The 27,482-nt window shown below is 40.4% G+C and overlaps 1 protein-coding gene across 10 annotated transcripts in view; it reads right to left on the reverse strand.

Annotated features, from left to right (window-relative positions):
• Window positions 1-317: 317 nt before the first annotated feature.
• ZSWIM6 (zinc finger SWIM-type containing 6) overlaps window positions 318-27,482 on the reverse strand; it is a 131,189-nt gene continuing 104,024 nt past the window's right edge. For 4 of the 10 annotated variants that reach the window (XM_086867106.1, XM_086867107.1, XM_086867110.1 and 1 more), the window contains 2 exons: window positions 26,092-26,173; window positions 21,636-24,239 (listed from right to left, as the gene is read on the reverse strand). In XM_086867106.1, coding sequence (XP_086723232.1) covers window positions 23,377-24,239; window positions 26,092-26,173 — 945 coding nt within the window. In that variant the 3' untranslated portion in view covers window positions 21,636-23,376. Of the gene's footprint in view, window positions 1,892-2,729; window positions 2,795-10,161; window positions 10,476-20,841; window positions 20,984-21,635; window positions 24,240-26,091; window positions 26,174-27,482 lie in introns of those variants that run through there. The other 6 variants (XR_015280132.1, XR_015280129.1, XR_015280131.1 and 3 more) reach the window with 4 other exon arrangements.

A 27,482-nucleotide genomic window follows, 5' to 3' on the forward strand; every position in this document is an offset into this window, starting at 1 on the left:
GGAGGATAGTCAATAAGACTTGTAAATCCATTTACTGCATGTTTTAGATCAATTTCACTCTGAGTTCTTGTACAATATTTCAAACCTGCTGAACCCCCAAGACTTTCTTTTCCTATGGTGCCTTTAGAATAAATCTCTCAATCATCAGAAAACATTGATTGTTTTTGTTCAGAGCCATGACTTGTGACTGGTATTTTAAGCACTATTAATGCTTAAATGAATGTTGAAAATAAAGCAGTAAGTAGACCTTTCACAAGTTACTTCCTTTCTCTCCTTACTGTTGCTTTTGTCTTATTTTCAACAAATGACTGATTTAATTTCTTGTTATTGTTCTTTTTTATACTGCTAGGTCTTAATTGCAAGCCAGCAAACACTGCCTGTGTGGACAAAATTAACAATGCATCAAAAAATCAATAGAATTATGTGCAGCTTTTTACTTCAATTCACTGACCTGTGTTTAGCTTTATGATAAGCTATGGCTTGGCTAACATCTTACCAGGGTCTCGTTTTTCTTGTTTGTACCTAAATTTGCTGTTATTGCCCACTGACCTTAACTTGCCTGAATCCAGGCATCCATACATTTTGAAAACAACAGGGAAATTTGCTACAAGAGCTGTGAGCTTTAACTCCTCTTCTCTAGATTATAATATGGCAAATAAAATTCCAAGAAGGTATTGGTCAAGAGTTATTTTTGCCCCAGTGTTTCAAGGGTTTTTATTTATATGATTACTTTGGGGGGTGCCTTGAGGGATGAAGGAGTTATTGCTCTGCAGTATTTGAATATGTGCTACAGCTCAGAGTAAAACCACCAAATGCACGCAAAGCTGTAACATCCCCAGATGATACATGTAAACACCTATAACTGTCTGTAAGGATTGATTTAGATTATAAACTGCACGTTGCTGTTAACTCAAGGCTGGTTTCAACAAAGGTAGTGTGAAAGGGGGCACTGGAGGCTGAGTGCCCACAGCCCACAGCCGCCGGCAGGGTCACCGCGAGCTGCAGACACCAGGCGGGTGCCATGCCAACAGGTTCCCAGCCGACCACAGCCAGCTCCCAAGGAGCTGACCTGGAAGATGGAAATCACTCAGAAGGTGACTCCACAGTGAAGGTAGCCTGTGGGTGTGTATTCTGGAAGCTGCTTCATCACTGTGAATGATACCTACCACACACTAGTGATTGCTGGACTTGGATTACTGTTTCTATCAAACGATAAATTCATGTTACGTAGACCCACAGGTCTCTGAACAGCTGGTGCTGGTTTCCACTAGAGCTGGGTCAGCTTCTTCTATTAAACAACACATTTAATTTGGTCCCCCATACTACATCTGCACACAGATTTCAGTGTTTTCATTATTTAGAATTATTCACTGAATAATGCATGGGAACATCTTGCAGACTGTGTACTTACTTGTGAATGCTGTGCCACAACTACTGCTTGCTCAATAGTTGGACTGTGTGATTGGTGACCAAAGTCAAACAGAATTTTTTATCCCCAGATCAAGAAGTGTTTTCAAGTTGCATGTTTTAAAAATGAGAATAATCAGTCACATGCACTTTTTACCAGTACCTATACCATTTCCAATTCCTTTGCACATTCTTAAGAGAATAAATTTTATATGTTTACATGTGCCATCAATAAAATGTGAAACTGCAATTGTAGGTAAATAAATAAAGTCAGCTCTTAGCCTAGTGGCAGAATGCTGACCTAGGAAATGGGAAATCTGTGTTCAGCTTCCTTTTCAGCCTGAAGGCAATGAAGTCACATCGTCAAAGCTCCTGCAGGTCCATTCCTCCCCAGATGAGTCTTCCAAGCAGGGACATCTTTTACCTGACACTTTGAAAGCCTTCCTCTTCTGAGTCAAAATTATGAGTTTCCTGAAGCTGGGAGCTAACATAAAAAAAATAACAAAACGAACAAAAAACCAAACCAAACAAAAAATCCAACAAAAACAAAAAACAACCCAACAAAAAAAAATCCCAGCAAAAACCACACCAAAGATGTGAAAAAACCCTAACCAAACAAAAACCAGCCAACAAATCAAACCCAAATCCAGCCAATCAACCAACCAAACAAAAAGTCAAACTACCAAAACCACTAAAAATCAAGAAAGTCTGATTTTGTAACCTTATAACCTCTCTGGTGGGAGACCTAGACACAGGGCCCTTTTCTGGAGAAACCCTCTGAGCTGCAGGACGGAGACAGTGGCAGAGGGTAGCACTGACATGGTGAAAAGCACCTTCCAAGCAGCAAGACCTGTTCAGCCCAGCACAAAGGAGGTCACTACACTCTGTGTCCAGAGGGGATGTAGTACAGCTCTGATTCAGGCACTGGGGAGGAACAGGTAGAGAGGACAACATCTCCTATTTGCTGTTATTGCCCACTGACCTTAACTTGCCTGAATCCAGGCATCCATATATTCTCCTAATATATCAGGAGAACAGCCTCCTGATTGCTGCTTAGCCAGTAGTGGAAATTTGGAGCTGTGTTACCTTTCCCACTGATTGACCAAACAGGTCCTGTTTTGACTCTGAAACAGTCTGCCTATGATGAACACCTAGATTTTTAGGTAGTGCATGGCCTATACAAAAGTCCCAAGCTCTGTATCTGGCCCCTTGGTCCTATTTTCAATTACTTCCCTCTTCTGGAAATAATTTTCATGTGACCCTCCCTGACAGCAGAGGGTAAGTGCAGAACATTGTGTGGCCTCAGAAGACCTGATACGAACCTTGCTTCCCTCCAGCTCTGTGTGTGCTGTGGCCCTGAGGGCATTGAAGGGAACAGGGAAGGACTCTAAGGACAGAAACAAGGAAAGGTATGAGATCATCTTTCACATTTCCAATGAAAAAGTAAGGTTAACTTTTTAATAATAATATTATATTATATATTATAATAACAGATACCTTCCTGAAAGGAGGGGGAACATCTTCCAGAGCTGCTGTAGAAACAGGAAACACAAAGGTGAGGAAAAGCCAGGGAGAAGCTGTGAAGGTAAAAGTTTTATAGAGAGGGAGAAGTATAAGCAATATTTGATGGGTAGATTTTTATTATAAAAAAGCAAAAAAACATAGGAATGTGACAAAACCCAAACCCAGTGCAAGATGCATGTTTTTTACAAAAGTTATTGGTTTTGTAAGTATCAGTAGTTTAGCCTCAAATAATTATGGTGGTTTCTGGACTATTATCCTGTGGTTTGTTACCCAAAACATCCAACTATAAGAGTCAGTGACAGAGGGATATTGAAAAATGTGTCTGCATTTTTTTCTCCAAGTGTGCTAGACTCATTTGAACTACAAGGTACAATATGGTGTGAGTTTTTCTGTCTTGAGTAACTGAACTTGCACATATTTTCCATTGTCTACCTTCACCCGTGGTATCTACTGAACAAGAAATACTGAACATGAGGACAACACTGTCCAGCAGAAGGTGCTGCCAGAGGAGCAGAGCTACTCAGTGATTTGCCCTTGCAGCAAATCCGTATCCACAGAGATTTCCTAACCTGGCTCCCTCTGTCATTGGGTGGGTTTCTTTTCACAGTCACACTTTTGCTTTATGGCAGTTAGTCCTTTTTTCTGTCTCTTTGTTTTCTTCCATCTTTTTTTTCCTGCTCCATCTTGGCTTACATCTTCCCTTCTGCACCTTGGATTTCTCTTTGCTTATTGTCCTTCAGAGGAACAGGAAGTCTCTTGTAGAGAAAAGTTTAACTTGACTCATTTTTTCCTCAAAGGTGACGGTATGAGTCACTCCCTCTCCATGTTGCCCTCCTTTATCTCCCAAAAAACAGGAGAATAAGTTGGATAACCTCAGTTGAATATGTGCTTAACAAAATCATTCAAATTTTACAAGAATTAACTGCCTTTTGTGCAGACCCTGTAATATAAGCATGGTAGTAGCTGATCCCCTTCCTGCAGGGGAGGCAGTGGCCACCCAGAGCTGCTGTTGTGGCCAAGGACCTCTTTCAGATGAGTGTCCCAGTAAAAATGGGCAAAGGAATCATCCCAAAATACTCCTCATTCTGCCTCAGAGACAGTGGAAGAAATGCCTTCTCCAGGGGCTGGGAACAATAGGATAATTACAACTTACATAACTTCTGCTGGTGAAGCTAGTGACATTACAAGGCATGTCAAACTTGTTGGCAACACAGAGCCCAGATCTCCCTTTAGCTGGAGGAATCCCACCCAACCACTTGCCACCCTCCTAGGATGTTCAAATGCATTTCCCCAAGCACATCCTCCTCCTTTTTTGCTGGCATTGAGATGTATTGTGTGTTAACATTGAAATGCAAATATGCATCCAGGCCTGGATGCTCTCCTGCTTAGCTGGGGACATCAGCACTGAGGAGCTGCTTGAGCAGTGCAGGTTCCAGCCACTTTGTTTCCCTTCACTGAGGAAAGTCCTGGAACACAACCCTGTGCATAGAGACACAGATACTTTTAAACTGCCACCTGCACTTGGTTTCAAAACACAAGTGCAAAGGAATGCTCCCAAGTTCAGGCCCCTCAAGGCTTTCATTTGAAGACAGCTCCCTGCATGTCCCCATCTCCCACCAGTAGCGCAAAACCCACCAGCTGCTGAGAAGTACAACCAACAATATGCACTGAAATTAATAAAATTTGAAAGTGAAGCAACAGGCTTCAGCCCAGAACACAGGGCTCTGTCAACTGGCAGGCCTGGTTCAGATGAGCTACCTTGGGCCATTTGCTCACAGAATCAGTGGGGCTGGGAGCTGAGGTAGGGATCATCACTTCTGGGAAAGAACACCACACTCACAGCTCACCTGCCCTTGGGCACAGAAATTAGAGGCTGCTGTGGCAGAGCTTAAGATCTGGATGTGAACAGGCACTGCCAACCACACCTGTGCCCCCGGCATGGCTGACTGGGCACTTGACAATATCACCGAGCTGTAGCTGACTCAAATGTCCTCTCTCTCCAAGGATCACTGAAGTCAAATGCAGCATAAAGTCAATTATCCACTCCTGGACTCAAGGCAGGCCTTTCCCTCGTGCTGTGTGAGTTATCCATTCAGTGAGTTCACTGGTGACACTGAAAAGATGTTTTTTGTTACTTTTGTTTACCTAAAACAGTTATGCTGTTTTTTTGGTAAGGGAGTATTCACAGTACATTAAAATGTTTAATTCAACCTCAAAATAAGATTTATTGGGAAGGAGTGGAGGAAGAAGAATTGTGTCTTTTTCCCAAAATTAGGCAAAAAAGGTAGATGGGTAGCTGAAAAAACTTGCAGTGGCTGCCTTAACATGAAACAAATAAAGTTGCTTTACCAGTCATTTTCCTTCCCAACTTTAATGCAGCTCCCTATTCAGTAAGAGAAGAAAATTACTCTTTCTATGATTCATTCTCATATGAAATTCAAAGGGTTTAAAAATGTGCCTGATTTTGGAAAGTTTCCTTTGTTTGTACAAAATTTTATAGCTCAGGCTAGTGTTCAGTTAGAAAGCTGAGCTCCAGCAAATACTGCTGACTACAGGCAAGGACAGACATCCCAGGTATAGTGTGGCCTAACAGTGGGACCAGTGTGCAGCAGGGAGTGCAACCTCAGAATAGCTCGTGCAATGCTGGATGAGGCTGAGGAGGTGGAAGAAGGAAGAAAGGGAATCAGGAAGTTTAAAGAAACACAGGATGTGCAAGAGGCACCAGCAGAGTGATTCAGTCTGATTTTCTGGTAATGATGAAGTTGCAGGAAGGGTCAAGGGGCAACACCCACCCACAAACTTCCATCTCCTGAAACATTCAGAGTGAAGAGGGGTGATGGGGCTTGGGTCACAGATTGAGGTTAAAGTTCTTATCTCTAAGTAGCGTGGCCATTTGAAGAATGCAGGTCATTGTGATACAGGTCTGTAGTCTAAGTGAAGAACAGATGCAGAATATTTAATGTTGCAGCAGAAGTATAAATTTTAGGCAGTAAAAAATATTTCTTTATCCTATATATGGATAGTATTTCAGTAGAGTAAATAAGAAAATATTCTGGAAAGTAAAGACTAGAATAAAACATGCCAAAAGCAGGGTCTCAAAAAATTGTTGCTCAATTCTCTACTTCAGAGCAGTAATGGGGAAACTACACCATCTCTCTGCCATTGCATACAGAGTCCATGTACAGGATCAGTGAATAGGCAAGCGCAGCCAACCTTCTTGCAATTGCCTGTAGGTAAAGAATTTGGAAGTTGGTGGAAAAATTGAGATTGCATCTGAAGATTCACTCACATCTGGACTTTAATGTAACAGCCTAAAGGAAGCATTGCTCTAAATTTTAAATCACAGTGAACTTGATGAAGCACTTGAGATGATCTATAGGAAAAGGTCAGAAAAGCTGTAAATGCTTATTTCCATGAGCTTAAACAAGTGTTTTCAATCCTGCTTTTATACTTTCATCTATGTTTTCACTCAGAGTCTCTGCAAAACCCTTCTAGGGCTTTTCTGTCCTAGGAAATCTTTAACATGCATGCACTGAAAGGCAATGTATGTGGCATATAGCCCATAAGGGACCAGGGCAGTGAAATCTGCAAGCAACTGCATCGCAATTGCTAACTCCAGCACGACAGCAGAAAAACCAGCTGGGCAAGAAAGGGGAAGCTTGGAGCCATCCAGAAACATTAACTCTTTTGGCAGGAAGGCTACAGGCTATCCTGCTTTCAGCAACATACAATGAAAAACACCTCAACTGTTGAGAAATTATGAATACAATGAACAACACAGCCTCACGTGAATCATGTTAAAGACTGTGCACAGGGGATGTGCACCTGGGAAGTCAGCATACTGCATTGCAAGCATTATTTGGGAAGGGAAAAAATTAGAGAAAAAAATGATAATAGACAAGTCAGGCCACTATACTCTTCTCACAGAAAAGAGATGTTAGTAGGTTCTGAGTCACTCGGGAAAGGTGGCAGAGACTTCAGTGGCAATGGATAAAAGGGAACATTTTATCTGTCATTTTGGCTAGCTGGCTGCACACATTGCAAAACACAGATGTGCCTGCCCTGCAGCATGCAAAGGAATAACTCACTAGGTGTGCCTGAGCTTCAGCTGTGCTCACGCTAGGCTATAAGCAGCATTGCTAAGCTGTGTTTGAACTCTGCTTAAATGGTTGGTGAATTGTACGGCCAAACTGCCAGAGTGGGAACCCAGCACCATGAACTGTACAGGGATTTGGAACTGCTGTGTCTAAAGCCAGGTGAAGTGTACACCCTCATTCTTGAAGCTAGCTGCTAAAATCATCTGGCATAGGGAGAAAAATAATAATGCGTGCCATGGCAAGGTCTAATATTAATAAGGACATGGGCTTGTACATCTGAGAAAGAGACATTTAGAAGATAAAGGAACTTTGTGTTTAAACTGCAGGAGGTTAAAAAAAACAAACAACCCATCGCAAAACCTGAGTTTAACCCTGGTCACACTGACATGTGGTTCTTGTTCTCCTCACAGCATTATTCCATATTACTTGCTGTGTGCAGTTTCTTGACTGAACTGAATTTTGGAGTAGTTACATAACATACAGCCCCAAAATACCTCTCCAGTGACTTCAACTTTTGTCTGAGCTCAGCTATTCTCAGTGGCTTGAATGCTATTTAAAAAGCCATAGCAAGCATACTTGGAGAGCATGTGCTTTCTGGGGTTTAGACCCATGACAGGTGAATTCTTGGTTTAGTTTTCTCTAAACCCTCATCCTCTTTTTTCCATCCATGCTCTATTACATGGAATTCCTGGTCTACAAAGCAAAACAAGCAACCTGAAATGCCTCAGAAGAAAGAAAACAGTGAGTGTTCATGCCATGAATGTCAGGTTGAACAGGATCAAGTCCAGGCATGAATGGCTGCATACTTATAATTTGTTAAAGTGATGCTGCCTCTCAGGAGTATTTACCATTCCCAGTTCAGGAAGGCACATGTTTGCTTATTTAGGCTTGCACACAGAAATGCAGTTAATAGGTAATATTTGGAAAGCAACTACTCAAATTGGCTCACTACATTTCCACAATGACTACTGAATATAGGTAACAACTATTTTTTAAGTCATAGAGTACTTTGTTCCATCTGGCCAGTTGCTATGGAATGCTTCTCTTTGTAGTGCCTACTGAAAATGAATGATGGCAGTATTCTCCCAGTCCAAAAGCAAGCCTCACAATGCCTACTGTCAATTAAAGAGGCTCTTGTGCTGAAACAACAGGTCCACAAAGTCAAGGTCCTGTGGCTAACACTACTCATCATCTGGGGCATCTCCAATAAAAAGAGGATGGGTGTAGGACAAAAGAGAGTTGGTATGATTTTCAAATAAGGGTAGAAGTTTTTAGTATTATGGTGCTAACATCTCTTGACTTCAAAGAAAGAAGAGTTTGATATCTCAAGCATTTAATGCCAAATATTTGCCAGAATTTTTATCTTACTACAACTATTTATAGTAGCTCTAATACTATGCAAAAAGACTGTAGCAACACATCCCCAGGGGTTTATATTACTATTTGGCTTTATAGTTCTTTCACTACTTCAAATAAATCATGAACTTCTTCAGGTATGTCAGAGGCATTCCATTTCCTCAACTGCAAATCACAAATGATGAATAATACACATTGTTTACTATTTTCCCCCCCACTTCAAATTCCTGTGTAGCTCTCCAGTGACTGCACCATTTGGCCTGGTTTCCTGCATGTGTACTGCACAATGACCATGAATCTCTCAGATTTCATGTATGAAGACCATTCTGTTTCAGTCAGCCACAAATACTACATTCTGCTCACTTAATCTAACTGTGAATGTAGTGGTTTTTCTTTCCCATTTGAACGTACAGAAATATTTGAAAATAAAGGAAACATTATATGGAAATAATTATTGTTTAGTTGAATTTAGGTGCTGGAGATCGGACAGCTACAGAAGCTGAACTGGGTAGCACCACAGACCTTGTGGCCCTGGTAAAGTGAAAGCCAAGGGAGAGATAAACTCAAGGCAAGAACAGAAGTGAAGACATCATGTCTGGTCACTGTGACCGTTCTGACGAAGAAGGATGCAACAAGGACTTTGCTGGTGAAAGAGATAACAAAGGACATTACTAGCTTAAGAATAATAATCAGAAGATTGTGGTTGTGAAGGGGACTGGGACAAAGGGGTAAGAGTGGAAAATTTTGTGCGAACATAGTGACTTATAAATATTGGCAAACCGTGTAATAAACTGGCTTTGCTTTGCTGGCATAAGCAGAGTCTGTGTCAGTCAATCCTCGCACTTAAGCACCAAAGTAATCCTGTGAGTAGCAAGCATGGTGCAAGACCACTTTGTTGGTAGTTTGTGCTGAAGACTATGATTTCATTCTTGTTTCCCAAGCTAAATAAAGCCTGTGCAAATACCCAGTGGTCCAAAAAAGTTGCAAGCTATGTTTGTGGCAATTATAAACGAAATATTTTTACTCATGATGCGTATTAAAAGAACATCAGTGGAGGAGCTCTTTGCGTTTTGGGTAGGACTGGCTGCAATAACTGGAGACATACATCAATACAGTCAGAGAGGAGCTGTTCTTCTCTTGCACTCAATGGAAGCTATCATGCAAAAATGAATTACTAAGCCAGTAAGACTGCCTCAGTCCTAATACAAGTTTCAGCAGCCTGTGTTGACTCTGGTCTTTCCGAGCACGGTTCACATCACTCGTGAATAAGTGTAACAAAGCAAAACTACACATTCACCCAGAGCACAGCCTAGGGGTCTTTGGACATGGCCCTTTTGCTGACTTCCTGCTGTGGGAGGAATCTCTTGGGTGCAATCAGCCCTCTTTCTCTGTAAGATCTTGGCTGTTGGGTCATGTATGGGTGAGCATAACACCCACAAGTGACACAAACACTCCTTTGTCTCATCCCAGAAACTCTTATGAGCTGATGGCTCTGTGTCTTAGAAAGGTCACACTGATGGTTCTCTATCTTAAAAAAAGATACTGCCAAAGGATCACCTAGGAACTGATTATTTAGGGCATTAAATAACCTAGAGCATCCTCTGCTCTGCCACAACCTGGCTCAGAAGTCACCACTGTGGGCAGACTCTGCTTCCTCAGGAGAGACTTGTAATGCTCTTTGGGAAAAACAGAGGCTCCTGTGTGGGTAACTGTTGAGAATAGATTCTTTTGCACATGATGTTAACTGGAAAACTTTTGAATCAGGAATGGCAATACATTTTTCAGGTCAATAGACTTCAAAACATCTTTAATGAACAAGTAAGACTCCTCAGTTTTCACAGGTTTCTGGTATCCAACGCCATATTTAGTAGTGAGTATACCTGTAAGAAATTTGCCAAGATAGTGCAAGTATTTCCATTCCAGCCAACCTCTTTAGAAGACATGTCAAGGTGTTTTTCTCGTGTCTCAATATTGCCGTCACCTGGAAGACTCCTGTCAGAATTCAAGCCAAGCAAATTCCCAAAGCTTAAACCTGAAGACTGCCATGACTGGTTGCCCTCTGCTGTGTCCTGTAGATTACAGAGGGCTACCCTGAAAAAACAAAACAAAACACTTGATTAAATTATGTAAATTAAGAAGTCTCTACAAAGCAAATGATGGCGCTTTTTTGCCTTTTCAGAATATGCTGCTTAATAGCAGTTAATTCCCACAGTCAGTTCTGCTATGAGCTGAGAGCAGCATACAAATTGCCATAGTTTAGGAACAAAAGATTAAACTTGTTTTTTCTGGAAAGGCACACAGGAGAAGAAAGAAGTGGTCAATATCAGCGGAAGAAATTATCTCAGCTAGGCCATATTTGAGGCAATTGATTGTAATGTCATCCTAGCAGAAAATGGTTTAAAGACCAGATAGTCACTGAGTACAGCTTCATCAGAAGCATCACTTAGTTTTACTGATCCCAGACTATGTTTAAATTGAATTCCCAATCTGCATTTTTAATAACAGACCTCAGAGGGCTACAGTGTGGGAATGTGGTCAAGGCAGAGGTTGTTCCTATCAATATCACCTGAGTCATGTTGCAAACACAACAGGATAACAATGTTTTGTAAGTATATCCGTCATTAGACCAGTTTCTACAGAGAACATAAGATCAAAACAAAAGCTCACTGACCCTCTTGCATTTCAAGATTCCATTATCTTTATTACAGAAATCCCTGAATGCAGCTTACTTCCCATTACATATTTAAGTCTGTGTTGTCTCTGGCACTCTCTAATTCTCTCATGATCTGAAAGCATTTTTTCTCTATTAATTTTACATGGTACTTTAAGACAAGCTAATAATAGGATCCTGCTCATCCATTGTCCCACTGCTGAGGAACCAAAATGCACGGATAGCAAATCTAGTGCTGACAGCAATGCTATTCAGATAAAGTTGATTTTCTCCAGCTGTGTCAGAAAGCTAACTAATCGGCTGCTCCTGATCCCTCCAATTTAGTTCTGCTCTGTGGAAGATAGTAATCAAAGTAACAACTATTACAAACATATAATCTAATCTTCCTTCCAAATGCTACATAAATTGTTACTGCAATTTACATCTGAGGTTCATATGCTACCACATTGATACCATCTGTGCAATGGAGACTGATTAGCCTGACTATACTGTCCAGCATAAGCCATTCTCCTTCCTTGAAAAGGTAATAGGCTCAGGAAGGAAAGGAGCCACCAAGAAAGTGCCATATATTTTTAAACGGGAGAATTCTTTTTCTTTCTCTGCCTATTCCAATACCTACTCTGAAGGCATAAGTGATTCAAGGAAACATGGGCTATACTGTGGTCTTTGGACACCAGTATAATAAAAGCATTTACTTGGCAACTTCAATCCAGGTATTATTAATTATCACAGGAAGCCACAAAGCAGCTTGCAATGAGTATTTGGGTAACACATCACTGCTGTATTTGCAATTAGTCTGAAACAAAACAGTGTATTTCTCATCATTATTTTCTGAAGTTCTGAAGTTTACTGAAGTAAACTCCCAACATTCACAAAAGTACAGCCATGTGTAAAGACTGGATACATTGCACAGATTTTGCTTTTTGTTTCCACCCGAGTTACATGCTGTGAGTCCCCTTTGGGCTACCATTATAGTGAAGAATAGGGCCCTAACCTGAGAAAGTCATCTCTCACTGGGACTGATGTAGAAGGAAGGCAGGTTAAATGGAAACCTAAAAAAAACCTGAGTCTTTGCACCAAAAGCTAATAAATAAGACAATGGAGTTCGGGATTTTGAGTTAATTGTTCTGGTGTCCTTTTGGAGAAGGAAGAGTGTAAGATTCCCATGCATGAACTGCAGACTTTTAGGAAGATGGTGACTTTGCAGAGACTGTCTATGTTATGCTCCAGACTCCTGTTCTCTCTTGGTACAACTGTTGCACCAAGGCATTCCTCATGCAAACAGATGCAAAATCTTACTAGAAGTACTGCAGCTGAGCCCCTGCCTGGCTTCTTGAAAGGACAGACCTGCCATGATCATGAACTGAGGGCACCCAAGTTCATCTCGCCCTGTGCTGTGCTGTTTCAGCTTGCAGCTTGTGTCCTTTGTCTGAGATTCTGAAGGTGGCTTTGTTCTCCAATCTGCCCAGCAGCTGACTTGACACCCACCCCCCCTGAGCTTCTTGGGGCCCACTGAAAATTAGGAAGTTTCTAGAGGGTTGGCAGGAGAGATTTGCTAAAGATATGAAAGGAATTGTGTGATACTGGACCTCCATCAGAGGGGAAAGCAGTCCATCTTCTATCGGACTGTTTTCTACTGCCCCAGTTGTAAAAACCACTGATCGCACCACAGCTCAGAAGTTACAGACAAGTCACCTTATTTTCTTTATCACTGGGATTTTCTTTTTTAATTATTGTTTTAAAATGGTTTGATTTGGAAGGTGACCTTGAAGATCATATAGTTTCAAGCCCCCTGTGGTAGGCAAGGGCACCTTCAAATAAAGCAGGTCTTGAACATTTCCAGGGACAGAGTATCCACAACTTCCCTGGGCAGCCTGTTCCAGTGCCTCACCACCCTCACAATTTTTTCCCAATATCTAATCTAAACCTACTTTTTTTTCATTTCGAAAGCATTTCTTCAGTATCTTCCTTCCCATCAGCAGCTAGCTGAGCATCTCACCCCAAAGCAACACGGTCCCCTTTTATCTTCCCTGTGAAAGCATGGCCCCAGATTCTGACCATGAATACTCTGTGCCTTGTCTTTGAGCCTATTCTGGCATACTTTTCATCCTACAGTCAAGAGTTTCATCCCACATGGTTCACTTGGGCCACCAGGCTGCAATGGGCTGCTGGCACACACCAGGAGACTCTGTGACAAAGAACATCATGTTCCATGGGGAACAACAAGGAAACACAAAAACCAACAGTCGTTGTTTCAAAACATACGTTGTTTCTACATATGCAAAAGAATGGAAAGACTGTTGTCTTGACTGTTGTAGTGACCCCAGGAAAGACTCAGCCATGTCCAACAGAATAGCACCACTCCTGTGTTTAACACTGCTGTTTGCTGCTTGTGCTGCTTTGCAGAGTATGTTATCCCCTAGGATCACAGCTCAAGCCAAACTGCAACACTTCACCAAGGCTACAGATCTGCTTTGTCATCTCTAGTGTGACAGATGAGCTTCACCCCTCTGAGCAGCTGCAAAATGCTGCGCAGCTTCCGTGCTCCAGTCACAATCTGGCTGCAGCTTGCTAGCAAAACAGAAGGAGCCACTCCAGAAATGCTCACAACAGCTTGGGTTGTGAAAGGTTTTAGCTACAGCCAGTGTTAAATGTCTGTTATTGCCTATAAGAAAGTCAAAAGCCCACTAAAATCTGTAAGAAAATGTGCAAGACACATTAATGACAAGAAGCTAAGTTTATCATGGGTGGAATTTTTACAAAAGCAGGTGTAGTGATTGCACCTGGAACATAACGAACTAGAAGAGTTGCTACATATTTGGATTTACTTCAGGACATAAAAGGCAGGTAAGAAGCTGGAAAAAATATGCACTGTATCACACACACATAGGAAAAATTACATATTTTGAAAAGGGTTGTCATTTCCATATTGAAACTGTAAAAACTTTTAGGTATCAAACCCATTACTTTGCTACATACTGGCACTCACTGAAGTGTCAGGCAACACTCAGGGTTTCTTAGATGCTATTGAAGTTTCAATTGGTTTGAAGAACAGAAATGACAAGCTTCACTTCAGGCAGAAGCCAGTATATCCTCTTCCAGAAAAGAGATGTCTATTTTAAACCCTTTATGGTGATGCCTGTTAGCATCAACGTGCTTAAGGACGTGTTTCTATTTTCATTATAAACCCCTACTTTGAAGTGTTTTATAACTCAGCTATAAACATATGGTACAGAGACAGACACAACTCTTCTGTTTCTGTATCAGGACTTTAAAGAAGTGTGCATGTACACACACATACCGAAAACGATGGTGGCATCTCATCTTTAATGCAGTTCTGTAGCACAAAATTATCTAAATGAAAAGAATTGTCTTCAGCCTCTGACATCATAGCTCTTTACTTTCACTGCTCTTGTGCTGTTGTAATTTGTTTTACAAACTTTAAAAGCAGCTGCTGCTAGATAATATCCACTTCTTCTGAGGGTTCTAATAATACTGCTGTGGCAGCTTCACCTACAGAGGCAACCTCCCTTTTCTTCCCCATGCACACTTCTCCAGTAGGCCTGTAATGAGATATTTGGTAAGCAAGCAAGCAGTAATCTGAAAACCTGTTTTAGCAGGCACTTAAAACAGCTACCTTTAAATAGGAGAGTTTTTTAAGCACTTGGCTGAAAAGAGCTTTGATACATTTGCAGAACATTAGTTAGTGAAATAGGGCTGCCAAGAAGCAATTTATTGAAGTTTTATTTTTCACTCCTATTCTGCTTTCTATCTTGAGCTGTTATAATGAAAACAAAGGAAATTAAATGAAAAGTTTCTCCATTTAAGAAAGTCTGGAGATTCCCTCTCCAGCTTCCCTGGCATACTCCCTCCAGCTCATTTCTGAGATGTGCTGTGTCTCACACTAGCATGGGTCTCTCCAGGCAGAGCCAGACAGGCTCCTCCCAGGGTCCATCAGTGGAGCTTTGTAGAAAGGGGTGGAAATCGGGATCACCCCAGCAGCTCTGGGCAGATGTCCCCTAGGGTGACACACTTTGCATGGGCTGCCACCAGCTACTGAAGGAACAGGCTGTGCACTCCACTGGGCTTCTAAACCCTCTTGACAGTGAAGTACTTTATGGAAGCTAACTCCTTCCTCACAGTCACTATTCCTCAACTGTAAGATCCCATATCTTACTATATGGGATCTTACTAACTGGAGCTAAATACAAAGACAATTCCACACTTACATCTCATCTTCATGTTAGAGATCCCTGCCATAGGACTTCTACTTGTCCAGTATATAGGGCAACAATTTGTGGAAAAAATAAAAAAAAAAAGATTTATTTAGTCTTCTTGAATTACAGCTTCCAGAGATCTATGTCTTGTGTGTGCTTTCTGTAATATGAAGAGGGCTCTGCAGTTATGCTGTTGAACATTAAACAAATGTAGCAAGCTGAAAACCACCACTGTTTGGAATAGCCAGACATCAACGATGCACTGCACTAGGCAAGGAATATTCTTTACAGCAGAATTCCAAAACTCTGTAATTTCTGAATTTAACTACAAATCCACAGTGTTGCAATTCAGTTAGCATTTTAATTATTCTCAATTTCTACATACAGAAAATTGCCAGAACTGCTGGCAAGTTGCAACATCTGCAGAAAGCCAAAAGCTGCACAGAAGAGCATTCACTCCAGACAAAGGCAGCAGTCAGTCAGGCTCATGGACGGGGCAGGAGGACCCAACACAGGAAGGCTGTAAGGAAGATCTGTGATCCCTCTCAGTCACATGCCATGCACAGAGCTCAACCTGCCGCCTGAGTCCTTACCACCATTTGTACAGTTGAGAAGCAATTAATACTAGCGAAAAGAAGGAAGAAGCAGTTTCTCCTGGGCTACCTATGCCTACAGCTTATCAAGACACGGACTTAAGGACAGAAATAAACATGCTGACTGATTGTTTTGTTCCCCTTGCTGCCCTCTGGCTAGGCATGTACTTGCAGGATGTTCATGGATATGGGTATCAGCTAGCCAACTCAGATGGTCCAAACATTGTTCCACAAATGCTTCACTCAACTGCAACATCTGAAGAAAAGCTTTGGCCCATGGAGAATAGCTGTGTTTGGGCTTGGACACCCACAGACACACACACATTGTCCCCACACCATGAGGTGAGTCTGCATTTGTCTCTACTGCATACACTCACCTCTAAGTGCACGAGTGGCAGGAAAAACAAAACCACTGTGAAATTAGTGACAAATTCAGGTCCTGAACTCAGCAGATATCAAAGCTCAGGCTTCTCCTCAGAGCTCTCAATGCAGCTGTACTTCTCAAGCACCTGTCCAAATGCTAGAAATGTCTTTAATTTTATTTCCTATCACCAGAAAACAGAGACTTGCGGTTGCTGCTGGTAATAGATAACCTAGATGTATTTCAAGTAATGCAGGGTGAGCAATGAGCCCAGTGTGATTGCCAATGTGGCAAGTGTGCCAGAAACACATTCTTCTCCACTTTAGCAGCACAAACAGGTGCACAAACCAGTGCTTCCATACTGGGCTCAACAGAGTCAGTGCCATTTTAGTTCATCCAGCTAGGTCTCCCAAACACACTCACGAACGGTATACAGACCATTCGGGTGCTAAACAACTGGCAACTAAAAGAAAAAATCATCCTGCCTGGTTTGCCTGAAATTTTCTATGAGTAGAGAATTTGGGCCTTGGCAGTGTGTACACTTAGTGATGGATGCACTTCCAACTCTTGCCAGTAATTACTGTTTTCTTGACTTTATTCTTCTGATGAAAGACCAAACGTTGTAAATTATTGCCTTAAAAAAAAAAAAGCTTTTTAGCTTCTGGCTTTTACTGCCTGCATTTGCTGTGCAAGGAGGTCCTAATGCTCACAAAATGAATGACTAAAACTTTGATTAGTGCCATACTGCTTGCTCATGAGCGGTGGCCACTTCTGCCACAAGTAAGGATAGCACATACAGCCCCTAATTACCTCTGAGGTGCAGTAATTTACCACTGTTAGGCTCAAGGCTCCCATACAAAGTCAAATCTGGACAAGCTCTACTTGCTACACTAAGGTAATGTCATCCAGCAGCTACAAGAAGAACATGGTATAACATTATATACACCATGTGACTGGTGAGATTTAAAAAAGGGAATTGCTGAGATGAGGAAAATGTCCTGGATCATTTCAGATGGAGAATACAGTGATAGCTGGGAAAATGCAGGCTGTGAAACCAAAGCTACCATGCAATAGTTAAGCCTCTCTCACATGGACTTCCCTTCACATAAAATACTGAGAGGTTCAGAGCAGATGAAAACTCTTGAGTACAGTCTGCCTCTACAACCACATACTCCATAAGGCAATGCTTAAGTTTCTTGCTCAGTATTTTGGTATCATCTCACATTAAAATTTCCAAACATGCCTATTTGGCTTCTCAGTTTCTCATTATATGATTTAAACAAAGAATATGAAAGACCTGCTAAATTACTATGTAGCAGCCAAGCCTAAGGCCCCGTAGCACATGGTGTTCTTAAATTAAGACTCCAGATTTTCAAGAATGATTGTAGAGCCCCATTTTTCAAAATTAAAGTCCCCAGAATCTGCAGCATGACAGAAGTGGAGACAACCTCCTAAAAGACATAAATATTGCAGGATGCTGGAGAAAAAAGTATGCACTGGGTCAGACATTTGTATTGATGCAGAGGATTGGTAGAGCAAACACATCCTGAGTAACCAGGACATCTTCCCATGCTGCATCGATACCTTACCTGGAATCAGTCATCAGGTTACTAGAAAGAAAAAAGTTTTAAAAATAAGAAAAGAAAACACCACCCAAAAATACCTTCCTACCTCTCTCCCACCAAAACCAGCTGGAGAGGGTTGATGGCTGTCACAACAGTGTTAATGAGAGCTGCCTTTCACACCTTCATGTTCATAGTGCAACAAGCAGACTATGAGTGTGACAAAATTCCTCTCCAAGTATATTTCATATATATATGAAATATATATATGAAATATATTCAGTATAGTTCATTTCAGGAAAAAGTTAATGTGTTTTCTACTTTGGTGTTTATTTGGGATATATTTAATTAATCTACTGATCTACTAAACACGTTTGACACATCCATTAGAGGCACAAAAGACATCATGTTTTCTTCAGAACCCACAATTTCCATTCATTTAAGTGACCAACTGCTGTTAAGAGTTTTACAAGTGGGGTCTTGCTTGGAAAGCATTTTATGTCATTTTCCCTGTTGCAGCCTTGGCCTCCTGAATTGGTTTGGTTGTGCTGCTCAGGGTTCCTCAACATATTGGCAAGTGGCCCAAGCAAGGCCAGCCTTTGTCCCACACCCTGCCTTCTCAGAGGCAACAGAAGGCTTCCGGGACACCATTTGATAAGAGATGAGTTGCAATTGGCCTGACTCTTGCCTGGGCATTGGAAAAGCCAAGCAATATAGTGTTACAAGCAGACATTATGCTGCTTAATGCAATATAGATGGAAATGTAGGCCACAAACCCCAAATGATTTTTCCTGCCCACTGACCAGGCAGAATTTGGCACTTCTCTTGCTACTTTTTTTCCTATAACTAACAGGCTTCCCAAAAGTGTGTGCCAACATTAGCCTTGATGTAATTCCAGCAGCTTTACCAGAGGAATATTTAGTTCTGTCCTTAATCACCCTCATCAGTTTTTTGACTTTCCAGAATCCTTCTGTGAACAGTGATGTGCCTTTGATGCCTGAGACTCCAAACCAAGAATTCCCTGTGGTCAAACAAACAGTTCCAAGGTCAGAGAGGTGAAAAGGCAGACAGTGCTGGTTTTGCACGTCAGCTGTGGCTGCTCCCTTAGGCCTCACTGAGCTCACCAGTCTCTGCACCAGCTCGCCCTTCCCATTCACTGCTCCTCAGATTCTTCCAACACCATGGATCACGGTTACCAAGCAATAGCTCTGCTGCGCATTTTACATCATCAAACCACAAGTGTATCACCTTTCATGTTAACATATTTCCAAATACAAAGCTCTTTAAATTACATATGCAAAAGGACAAAGGCTAAAGAGGAAGAAAAAATCCCAACAATGAAATGCATCTGTCACAAAACTCAGCAGAAGATGATTCATTGGGAGGCTTCATGATTGTGGTACTTCCTAGTCATTATTGCTCTCTACCTTAAAGAGCTATAGAAGTTAGTCAAGGTTGGCTTTAGCACACTACTTGTGCTTTGTAGTCAATATGTCAATAAAAATCTTAGATCCTATGACCTTGGAGTAGTCTGCAAATACAGCAGCTGATGTAATTTTTTTTTTAAGACAGATCCTTTTTCTCAGAGCATACAATTCTCTATTTTTGGTAAAAGCAGGGATACAGATAGCACCATAAAGATGATTTGCAAACATTTGAGCTGACAGGTAGATGCTACTCGATACCGACTGCCTAGGGAATTAGAGGAGGCAAGATTTATCATACCACGTGCAGTATAGAGAGTACACTTCTCCAGAGGAGGCAGATCCCAGCAACCTCTTCTCACAAGTAAAGCTGTACCTGATACTTTGCTGTCTCTCCAATTAAGATGCTTACAATGCTTTTCATTTCACATTCAGTATAGCCTTGCTTGATGCAATGCAAGGGTCTGGCAAAACACTTTGTGATTTATGTACCTTGTTTCCCCACTTACCCTTGCACAAAGTACATACTTTAAACAGGGCAAGCATTTAAAATAGTGGGAAAATATCTGTCTCTGAATATTTTATCTCTAGCCAAAACTGCAGAGCAAGAGGATACTTGAGATTATCATATTTCTGAATTCAGGGCAAAGTGTCAGCTATATTGTTACTTTACCAAATCATATCCTCCACTGAAATTAGATGAACTCCTAGAACTTTTGTTTTTCAAGCAGAAATGTTTGTATGATTTTTCAGTAAAAAAATCCTAGTTTTTACGAAATTGAAGGCATCTCAGTGAAAAAAATTACTGCAAATTCACTTTAACTACACATCAAAAGACAAGCCTCCCATGTAAGCAGCACCCCAGTTCTACTGCACTTGTAACTTATACCCACTTACATGAAAAGCTGAATTGCTAAAACCAAAAGCTAAACCAAAGCTAAAAAGAAGAGCTCAAACTAATTTGACAGAACACTGAAGAAATATTAAAGAATGGTGTTCAGACTTTTGAAAGCATCTAGCAAGAGCCCTCAGGCTTTTCTTTTTTTGGTGAATTCCCCCTACCTTCAAAATCCAAAGGCAGGACACACTGACACATTATTTACTAGAGAGTTTGGCCAAGCCTCTGTTAGTCCTTGTGGACTTGTGAATTGTACTGCACAGCACCAGTGCAGGCACAAAAGAGATTTTTACTCAGTCCTTAAAATAAGCCAAATAGAATTCCATCAGTTCTGCAAGAAACAGCCATGTGCTTGTCCAAAGCAGGTGACAATTACCACAACTGCATTTAATTCTAATGCCGTCTTCAAAGAGGCTTCAGTTTTACAACCTACATAATCCAGAATTACCCTTCCTGTAGCATTATTTGTAAAATTAGGAAAAAATCCCAACTAAAACAACCACAAAAATAAAGCAACCCTGCAAACCCTATTACAGAATGGAGTGATACTTCCTCTTTTCCTTCCTGTGGTATTGCCCATGACAGATAATTCATCTAGGACAAAGTAATGATTGAAAAATGTAATGAGAATTCAACACATGGAAGGAATTGTACTCACAAAATGTCACAGAATGTTAGCACTATTAGGTCAGGACATCTCAGCTGTTAGCAAGACTTGGTAAAAGACTCACATTTTACACGACAAATTGTACGAAGATTCAGACCTTTTCCTTAATCTTCAGTGATGCAAGCCTCACTGTCAGAATTCATGGTTACACTGGTATCTCTGTTGGTTGCTTGCTGCATACTAATTCACTTTTTCAGTTGAAGATACTAAAAAAAACAGGAATTGAAGGTCAGCAGATCAAATAAGACATCAAGTAACATTCCTAAAATGATTAACTGGTGGTAAAGCAGAAAGTTCCTCCTCAATCTGCAACCATGTCATATTCCATTATTCTCTGAGGGCTAGAAAATTCACACAATTCCTATGGAGTAAGGGCACCAAAAAATAGAAGTATCAGCTATCAGCTGATGAGCAAGAATTTCACACTGTGTGGAAAGAGCTGTATAACGCAAAATACACAAAACACTTTAGAACTAAAACCAATAGATGAACAGGAAGAATTGTCCTTGAATACATCTGCAGCACATCTCAATGCTCATAGTCACCCAAATAATCCAGAATGGAAACACACCCACACATACTACAGAATCCTACCAGGATGATACGTCAAGGCTTACTGTTTGATGTACAGAACACTTCTTCAGACACAGGCCCCTTCTCTGAAGTATGAGGTCTTCTTCCACCAGCAGCTGTGAACACTACTAATCCTCAGCAGATTTTTGAGGAACATAACATTTATTTCCTGGACTTGGTGGTTGTACTGCCTACCACCACAGTGCAGTGAAATCATTAGATGGGCATTCATGATCTATGAACACAATTCAATTCCAGTAACAGACACCATTAAAGGAGGCAGAATCAACTTTCAAAAAACTAATTTTAATCAAAACAAAAAAATTGTTGATCATTAACAAGTTTATAAAACAGTGATTTAGTTACATAAATAAATTGATATCAGTGTATCAAATCTTAATTACTTTCAACTTCATGAGCATGTTTACATGGGTGATGAAGTACAACCTTTTTACCTATTATAATAAATAAAATGGAGAGCATGAAATAGTTTTTCTAAACAAAAATACCTACAAACATACTTCTAGCATGTTCTCTAATGAAGGGAACAAGAGACACTGGACAACTTTTGCACCAAAACATAAAAACTGCTTTAAAAAGCACAAGGATACAGAACCATCAGCTAAAGTAAAGACACTATACTGTAACCAAAGTTGGTACTTAATAATATAATGAACAGTTTGGTAGTTAGATCTCCAGTTTGGTTATTTTAAAGCATTAAGACAAGGCAAGATAGAAGGCTGCTTTTGTTTGAGTAATTCTAGAGAAAATAAAATATATTAAAAAAACAAACTGAAAAGTAGAACAGTCATACCTACACAACTTTCTGTCCTGCACAAAGTCAAAATACCTATGCAGAATATATATATATAATATATATATATGTTATTTGTGCACAAAGGTTAGCTTATTATTAGCTCACTGCAAAGGCGTAACGTATCATGTCAATAATTTTGGAAAACATTTTGCGTTTTGTGTCAAAAAGGATATTCTTTAAGTCTTCTAGGCTAGGAGGCACAAACCCCAATTCTGGCATACTGTATTCTTAATGCTAAGGCTTGCTGCTCTGGCTGTGTATTTTTTTGTTGTCCCTCTTTACTATAGTGCCTGTTACAAGCATGTGTGTATGTGTGTATACATATATATGTATACACAGGTTGTATAAATATATATATATAAAATTTTCCCCAATAGGTATCAGTCCAACCATGCAATCCAAAAGGTGGCTCTGCATAGATGCCCAGCATATAGTTCACCACCTGAGCCAACCCTGAAGCAAGGCGCACTTTAGTCCTTCTGATAGGTTTTTTTTTTTGTTTAAAACCAAGCTACTGCAGCTTCAAGTATTTTGCATTACATAGATTTTTTTATAAATTAGTTAATGTTATATTTTTCAATATTCAGACATATACTATAATATATATACAGTACAATAAATGCTCTCATTCTTTTTTTAATTTTTTTTGATAAATCCCTGAGAATGTATGTTGACAGTTGCTAAGTTTCCACATGCACAAGCATTGTGTGCCATGCTTCTGGATGAACAGCACTGCAAAGCCACGTGGTCAGCCTTTTAACTACTAGTATTTCATTTGTTGGTTTGTTTAAATATGCTGAAATGTAAGGATGAGTTACAAAGGAGTAAAGCTGAATCCATTCGAGGTACTTATCACAGGATGGAGGTGTTTTGTTTGGTTTTTAAAGCCATTGCAATATATGTTTGTTTTTGAGGCTGTGAACGTATACAGAAAGAACAGGAGAGCGATGTGGGCTTTTGCCACTTGACAACATATACTCAGTGTAAACCAAACCTTTTTTAACCTCTCTCTCATACAAAACAGAAAAAAGAAAAGAAAATTAAACACACAAACTTTCACAACATGACAATTTAGTTTGCAAACTCAATATAACTATACACATATAATACCGGTGTGGCTCTGTTTCTTTAAGTTAAAAAGGATACAAAGGCAGGCTCAAGTAAAAACAAACCACCCCTCCCCCCCAGTCCCCCATTCACGCATTTTCATCAACCAAATCGTTCACGAACCAGCATCATCAGTTTCTTTTTGCCTTTGTAGATTTGTTTTAGGTTGTCAATAAACTGTGTAAACTGGATGTGACCATCATGAGCCATTAGGAAGGTCTCTCGTGCCTTGCTGAGGAACTCTATAAACTCACTATAATGTCGTGGGCTGATGTGAGTGAGACGTGAATGAGTTGTATTAATGTAGGCTCCGATCGTGGCATCCAAGAGTTGCCGTAAAGGGGCTTTGTCCAGTGACATGAGCTTACCAGAGTTCCTCCTTCCATGAAGTCCCACCATGCCAGGAGTGGTCAAAGTACACCTGCGCAAAATGTCTGACAGTACTGTTGCACACTTGACACTTTTGACCACAAGAGGTATTATAGCTGCTAGCTCATTTTTCCCAAGGGAGTGGCTGAGCGCACATGCCCACAGAACGTCATTAATGGCAGGGTGTGTGTCCTGATTGTAACTCAGGTTGAGATGGGTCATGGCCAAAGTGGCCAGCTTGTAGGCCCGCATGGGGTAGCCACGGTGCTCCATGTATCGTGCTATGGTAAAAAGCTGTGAGTAGCTCATGCCAGCCGTAGCAGCATCTAGAACAATTTGGTAAGCAGTCTCAAAAGCTATGTGATCCTTTTCACACAGTGTCAGTGCAGAAAGGGCACAGTTTTGAGGATCCTTCATGGCACACTGTAGGGCAAGCGTCCTAGCACTGCCGGCCAGCTTCTCCTGCTGATGGCAGTCCAGATGCAGACGGACAATGGTGCTGTTGGACATCACTGTTGTAGCAACAATACTAGTGGCTTCTGTTGGAGTGAAAAGTGTAAACCAGTTTTGCATGATACTATCCAGTGCATAAACACCTGGGGAGAGAAAGAAAGGGTTAGCCACAACTTATAAAACCCAGCAGATAGAGATGTTCAGTAGGAGATTATACTTCCCACAAAGGGGTTACCAGTACATCCCAGAAAGAAGAGCTCACAGACAGCATGGCTAGGTAAGAACATAAAAACCAAGACTACTGTGCAAACTGTGCAGCAACACATATGACATAAACACCAAAAATAACAAAAATAGCCCGCAAGATAAGCTTTGATCTCCTATTAATTTTAATCTCTCCTGAGCTGTTTTACTTAAGACAATTTGGGTAAAACATTCTGGCTCATTTCATCTCATCATCTCTCTCAAAAGCAGCTCTCACCTTGCACACCAGTACAATTACAACCTCTTTTCTCACTGCTCATCTCAAGGCACAGCACATATGGCAAGTAGGCACAATGACTTCCTTAAGAGAACATCATGTCATACCTTAGCAGAATTTACTAAGCACATCTTAAAGCAATCAAGTTCTTAAGTACATGATCATTAAGATCCTTTTTAGAGAAATACAACGAGCAATATGAATTACTGGATATTGTATTTCTCAGTGCCACTGTATTCCCAGTGTGTTTGGCAGGTGGAGGAAACACTGACTGATGGGCTCCATAAACTGAACCTAGAGTTAATCAGAGTGCCTTATTGCTAGTCACACTTAACACACATTTGTGAGCCCACCTAAACTACACACAGAGGTCTTCTTTTCCTGCAAGACTCTGATGCTTCCCATGCACCCCTTCACTCATTTGCAGCAAACCAGCATAGCCAGAGAATACAGTATCTTAATTTAAATAAACAGATTCCTAGCATTACCATATTGATGTTTTATTGTGTTGATTAAGTCTCAAGAGTATGTTGCACAATATTATAGGTTCTTTATGGGACACTTCGACTAGAATATGTGAACCAATTTAAAGCAATTTCAAACCCAGTATTTTATTTGCTGAGATGCAACTGCACAAAATAATACTCAGGCACTAATATCTGTAAGATAACCTCAGCAAAAATTATTTTAGCAAAGATATAAAAGCAATAAAACAAGAGCACTGCATAAAAATTTGCAAACACAAACCATTTGCTGGCTGAGGGCATACAAAGGCAAATTCTAGTTTGCCATGCTATTGACAACAATATATGACCAGCTAAGCATAAAGCAAAGAATAAATTAATCTAGAGAATAAGCAATCCTCCAAAGTTCTGAAACTCAAGAAGCATCTGTGCAATACAATCCAACTCAGATATATGAAGAAGGGAGAAATACAACAGAAAAATATGATCTCCAGAAATACCTTTACTAACAATTAAAATGGCTCCATTATCGTAAGTACTTAGATTGTTCCCATTAGCATTGCTGCTGATTTTTGATTTTTTTTAACAGCTATACAGCTTTTAATGCACTCATCTTCATTTTCAGACCTTGTATCCTCATTTTGAGGATGGTAAACCATACATAACACAGAAGGCTTATGGGATGCCTCATGAAGACATGGAGGAAATCTATGGCAAAGCCCAAAAATCATCTGAACATGCTGCTTGAGAGAGCAGTGTTCTCCCGCTTCTGTATAAAGTATTTTGGGTACTGAGTATTTGCATAAGGCTATTTCCCATATGTTATGCACACCTCTACCCTATGGGGGAAAGAAGTCACACTGCATTACTTAACTATTGTCTCATTTGCTTTGTGCCTAAAATCACCCACTAATCACTGCCATAATGTGTTCTCACCAAATGAATTTTAGAGATGAACATGAAGTGGGAGGCATTTGCAGAACTTGGGTGTTGACAAGGAAGATCAATCCCTGTAAGAGTAGCTGACAAGAGAAATACTTCAGAACATACCTACTTCTGTTGCACACGTTACCAACCACCTCACCATTTCTCGCCGTCGCCAATTCAGTGTTGACAGTGTCATCCGCATCACCTGTTAAAAGAACACAAACAAAGCAAAAATTAAATTGCAAACCAAGGCCATAGATAAACAGATAGAAATTTTAAGGTACTCAAACACACTGGCATTAGAAATGGCAGCCTCTTGCCCTCTCCACTTCATTTCCTCTTTTTCAGCTGACACGTCAAACAATTTGAAAAACACCGTTCAGATATTTTTGAGCAGCATGCAGAGAGTAATTCCAACTGAAGATCCTTCAAGGACAGAGAACAGAGACTGTTTTATCTGGGGGTAAGGAAAAACCCTATCCCAAAAAAAAAAGCCTTCAGTTACCAATTATTGAAGTTAAATTACATAACATCTCCTACCTCTATGCACAAGTATATTGGTAATCATTGTGTGATATCACAAGGCATATAATTGTTGTAAGTATTCAGGTATTAGATACTGAATACGGACAACCTAATTACAATTAAGTTGAAGAGAAAAGAAGGGAGAATCATCTGTAGGCCACTAGAAACAGTGCTGGCAGTTTCTTGCAGGAAAATCATTACTGTAAGAAACTACACAGCTGGGAATTACTAGCAAAAAACTGCTATGCATCTTCCTTCTGGAAAACAAATTTTGAGATTCTTAAAACACCTCTGGTAAGCTTGGAACAGAACAGTGAGCAAATTCTACAACAGTTCTAGTTTGTTGTATTTGTGACAGACTTTGCTGAAGATATTCTGATGACACTGTCAACCACAAAAGAATGTCCATGAATACACTATAATCCAAAGTGTGCTGTTTCCACAGAATAATACTTGGTGAAAGCTTGAGGTGATACATAGGTCAATTGTAAAGATTTTTCTCTCTCTTACATAAATATTTAAGAGAAATGAAACAAACAGATTTCCACAGTGACCATGGAAATATGAATGCCTAACAAAGCATACAGAAGCCTCAGCTTTTTGATTAGACTTTCATACCTTTCTTCAGCATGAAAAGCAATTGGGAAAACATCCTTTCCCCAGAAGTCTTCGGAGCTTTATTTACTGAAAGTAATAAATGGTTTTCAGATCTTTGCATGTTTTTTTTAAGAATTCCCTGAACAGAGATGGAGATATTTAGTTATGTTGAAATGAACTGTGTAAATTCTTAAGATTTGAAAGTGACAGGTAATATTACTACTTGGCTGTCTCCTTTTAGCTTGTCAAGTCTCTCCTCAGAGCCTGAAAGCTGCTCTGCAGTACTTGTACACCTCAAGCACACCCAGATGTATCTGACTATACCACAGCTGGTGGAGTATAGGATTTTGATAGAAGTGAGAGGGCTGTTGTCAACATGCTCTGCCTTAGCA

This window comes from Cyanistes caeruleus, chromosome Z, assembly GCF_971803275.1.
Source record: "Cyanistes caeruleus chromosome Z, bCyaCae1.hap1.1, whole genome shotgun sequence".
Lineage (NCBI taxonomy): Eukaryota > Metazoa > Chordata > Aves > Passeriformes > Paridae > Cyanistes > Cyanistes caeruleus.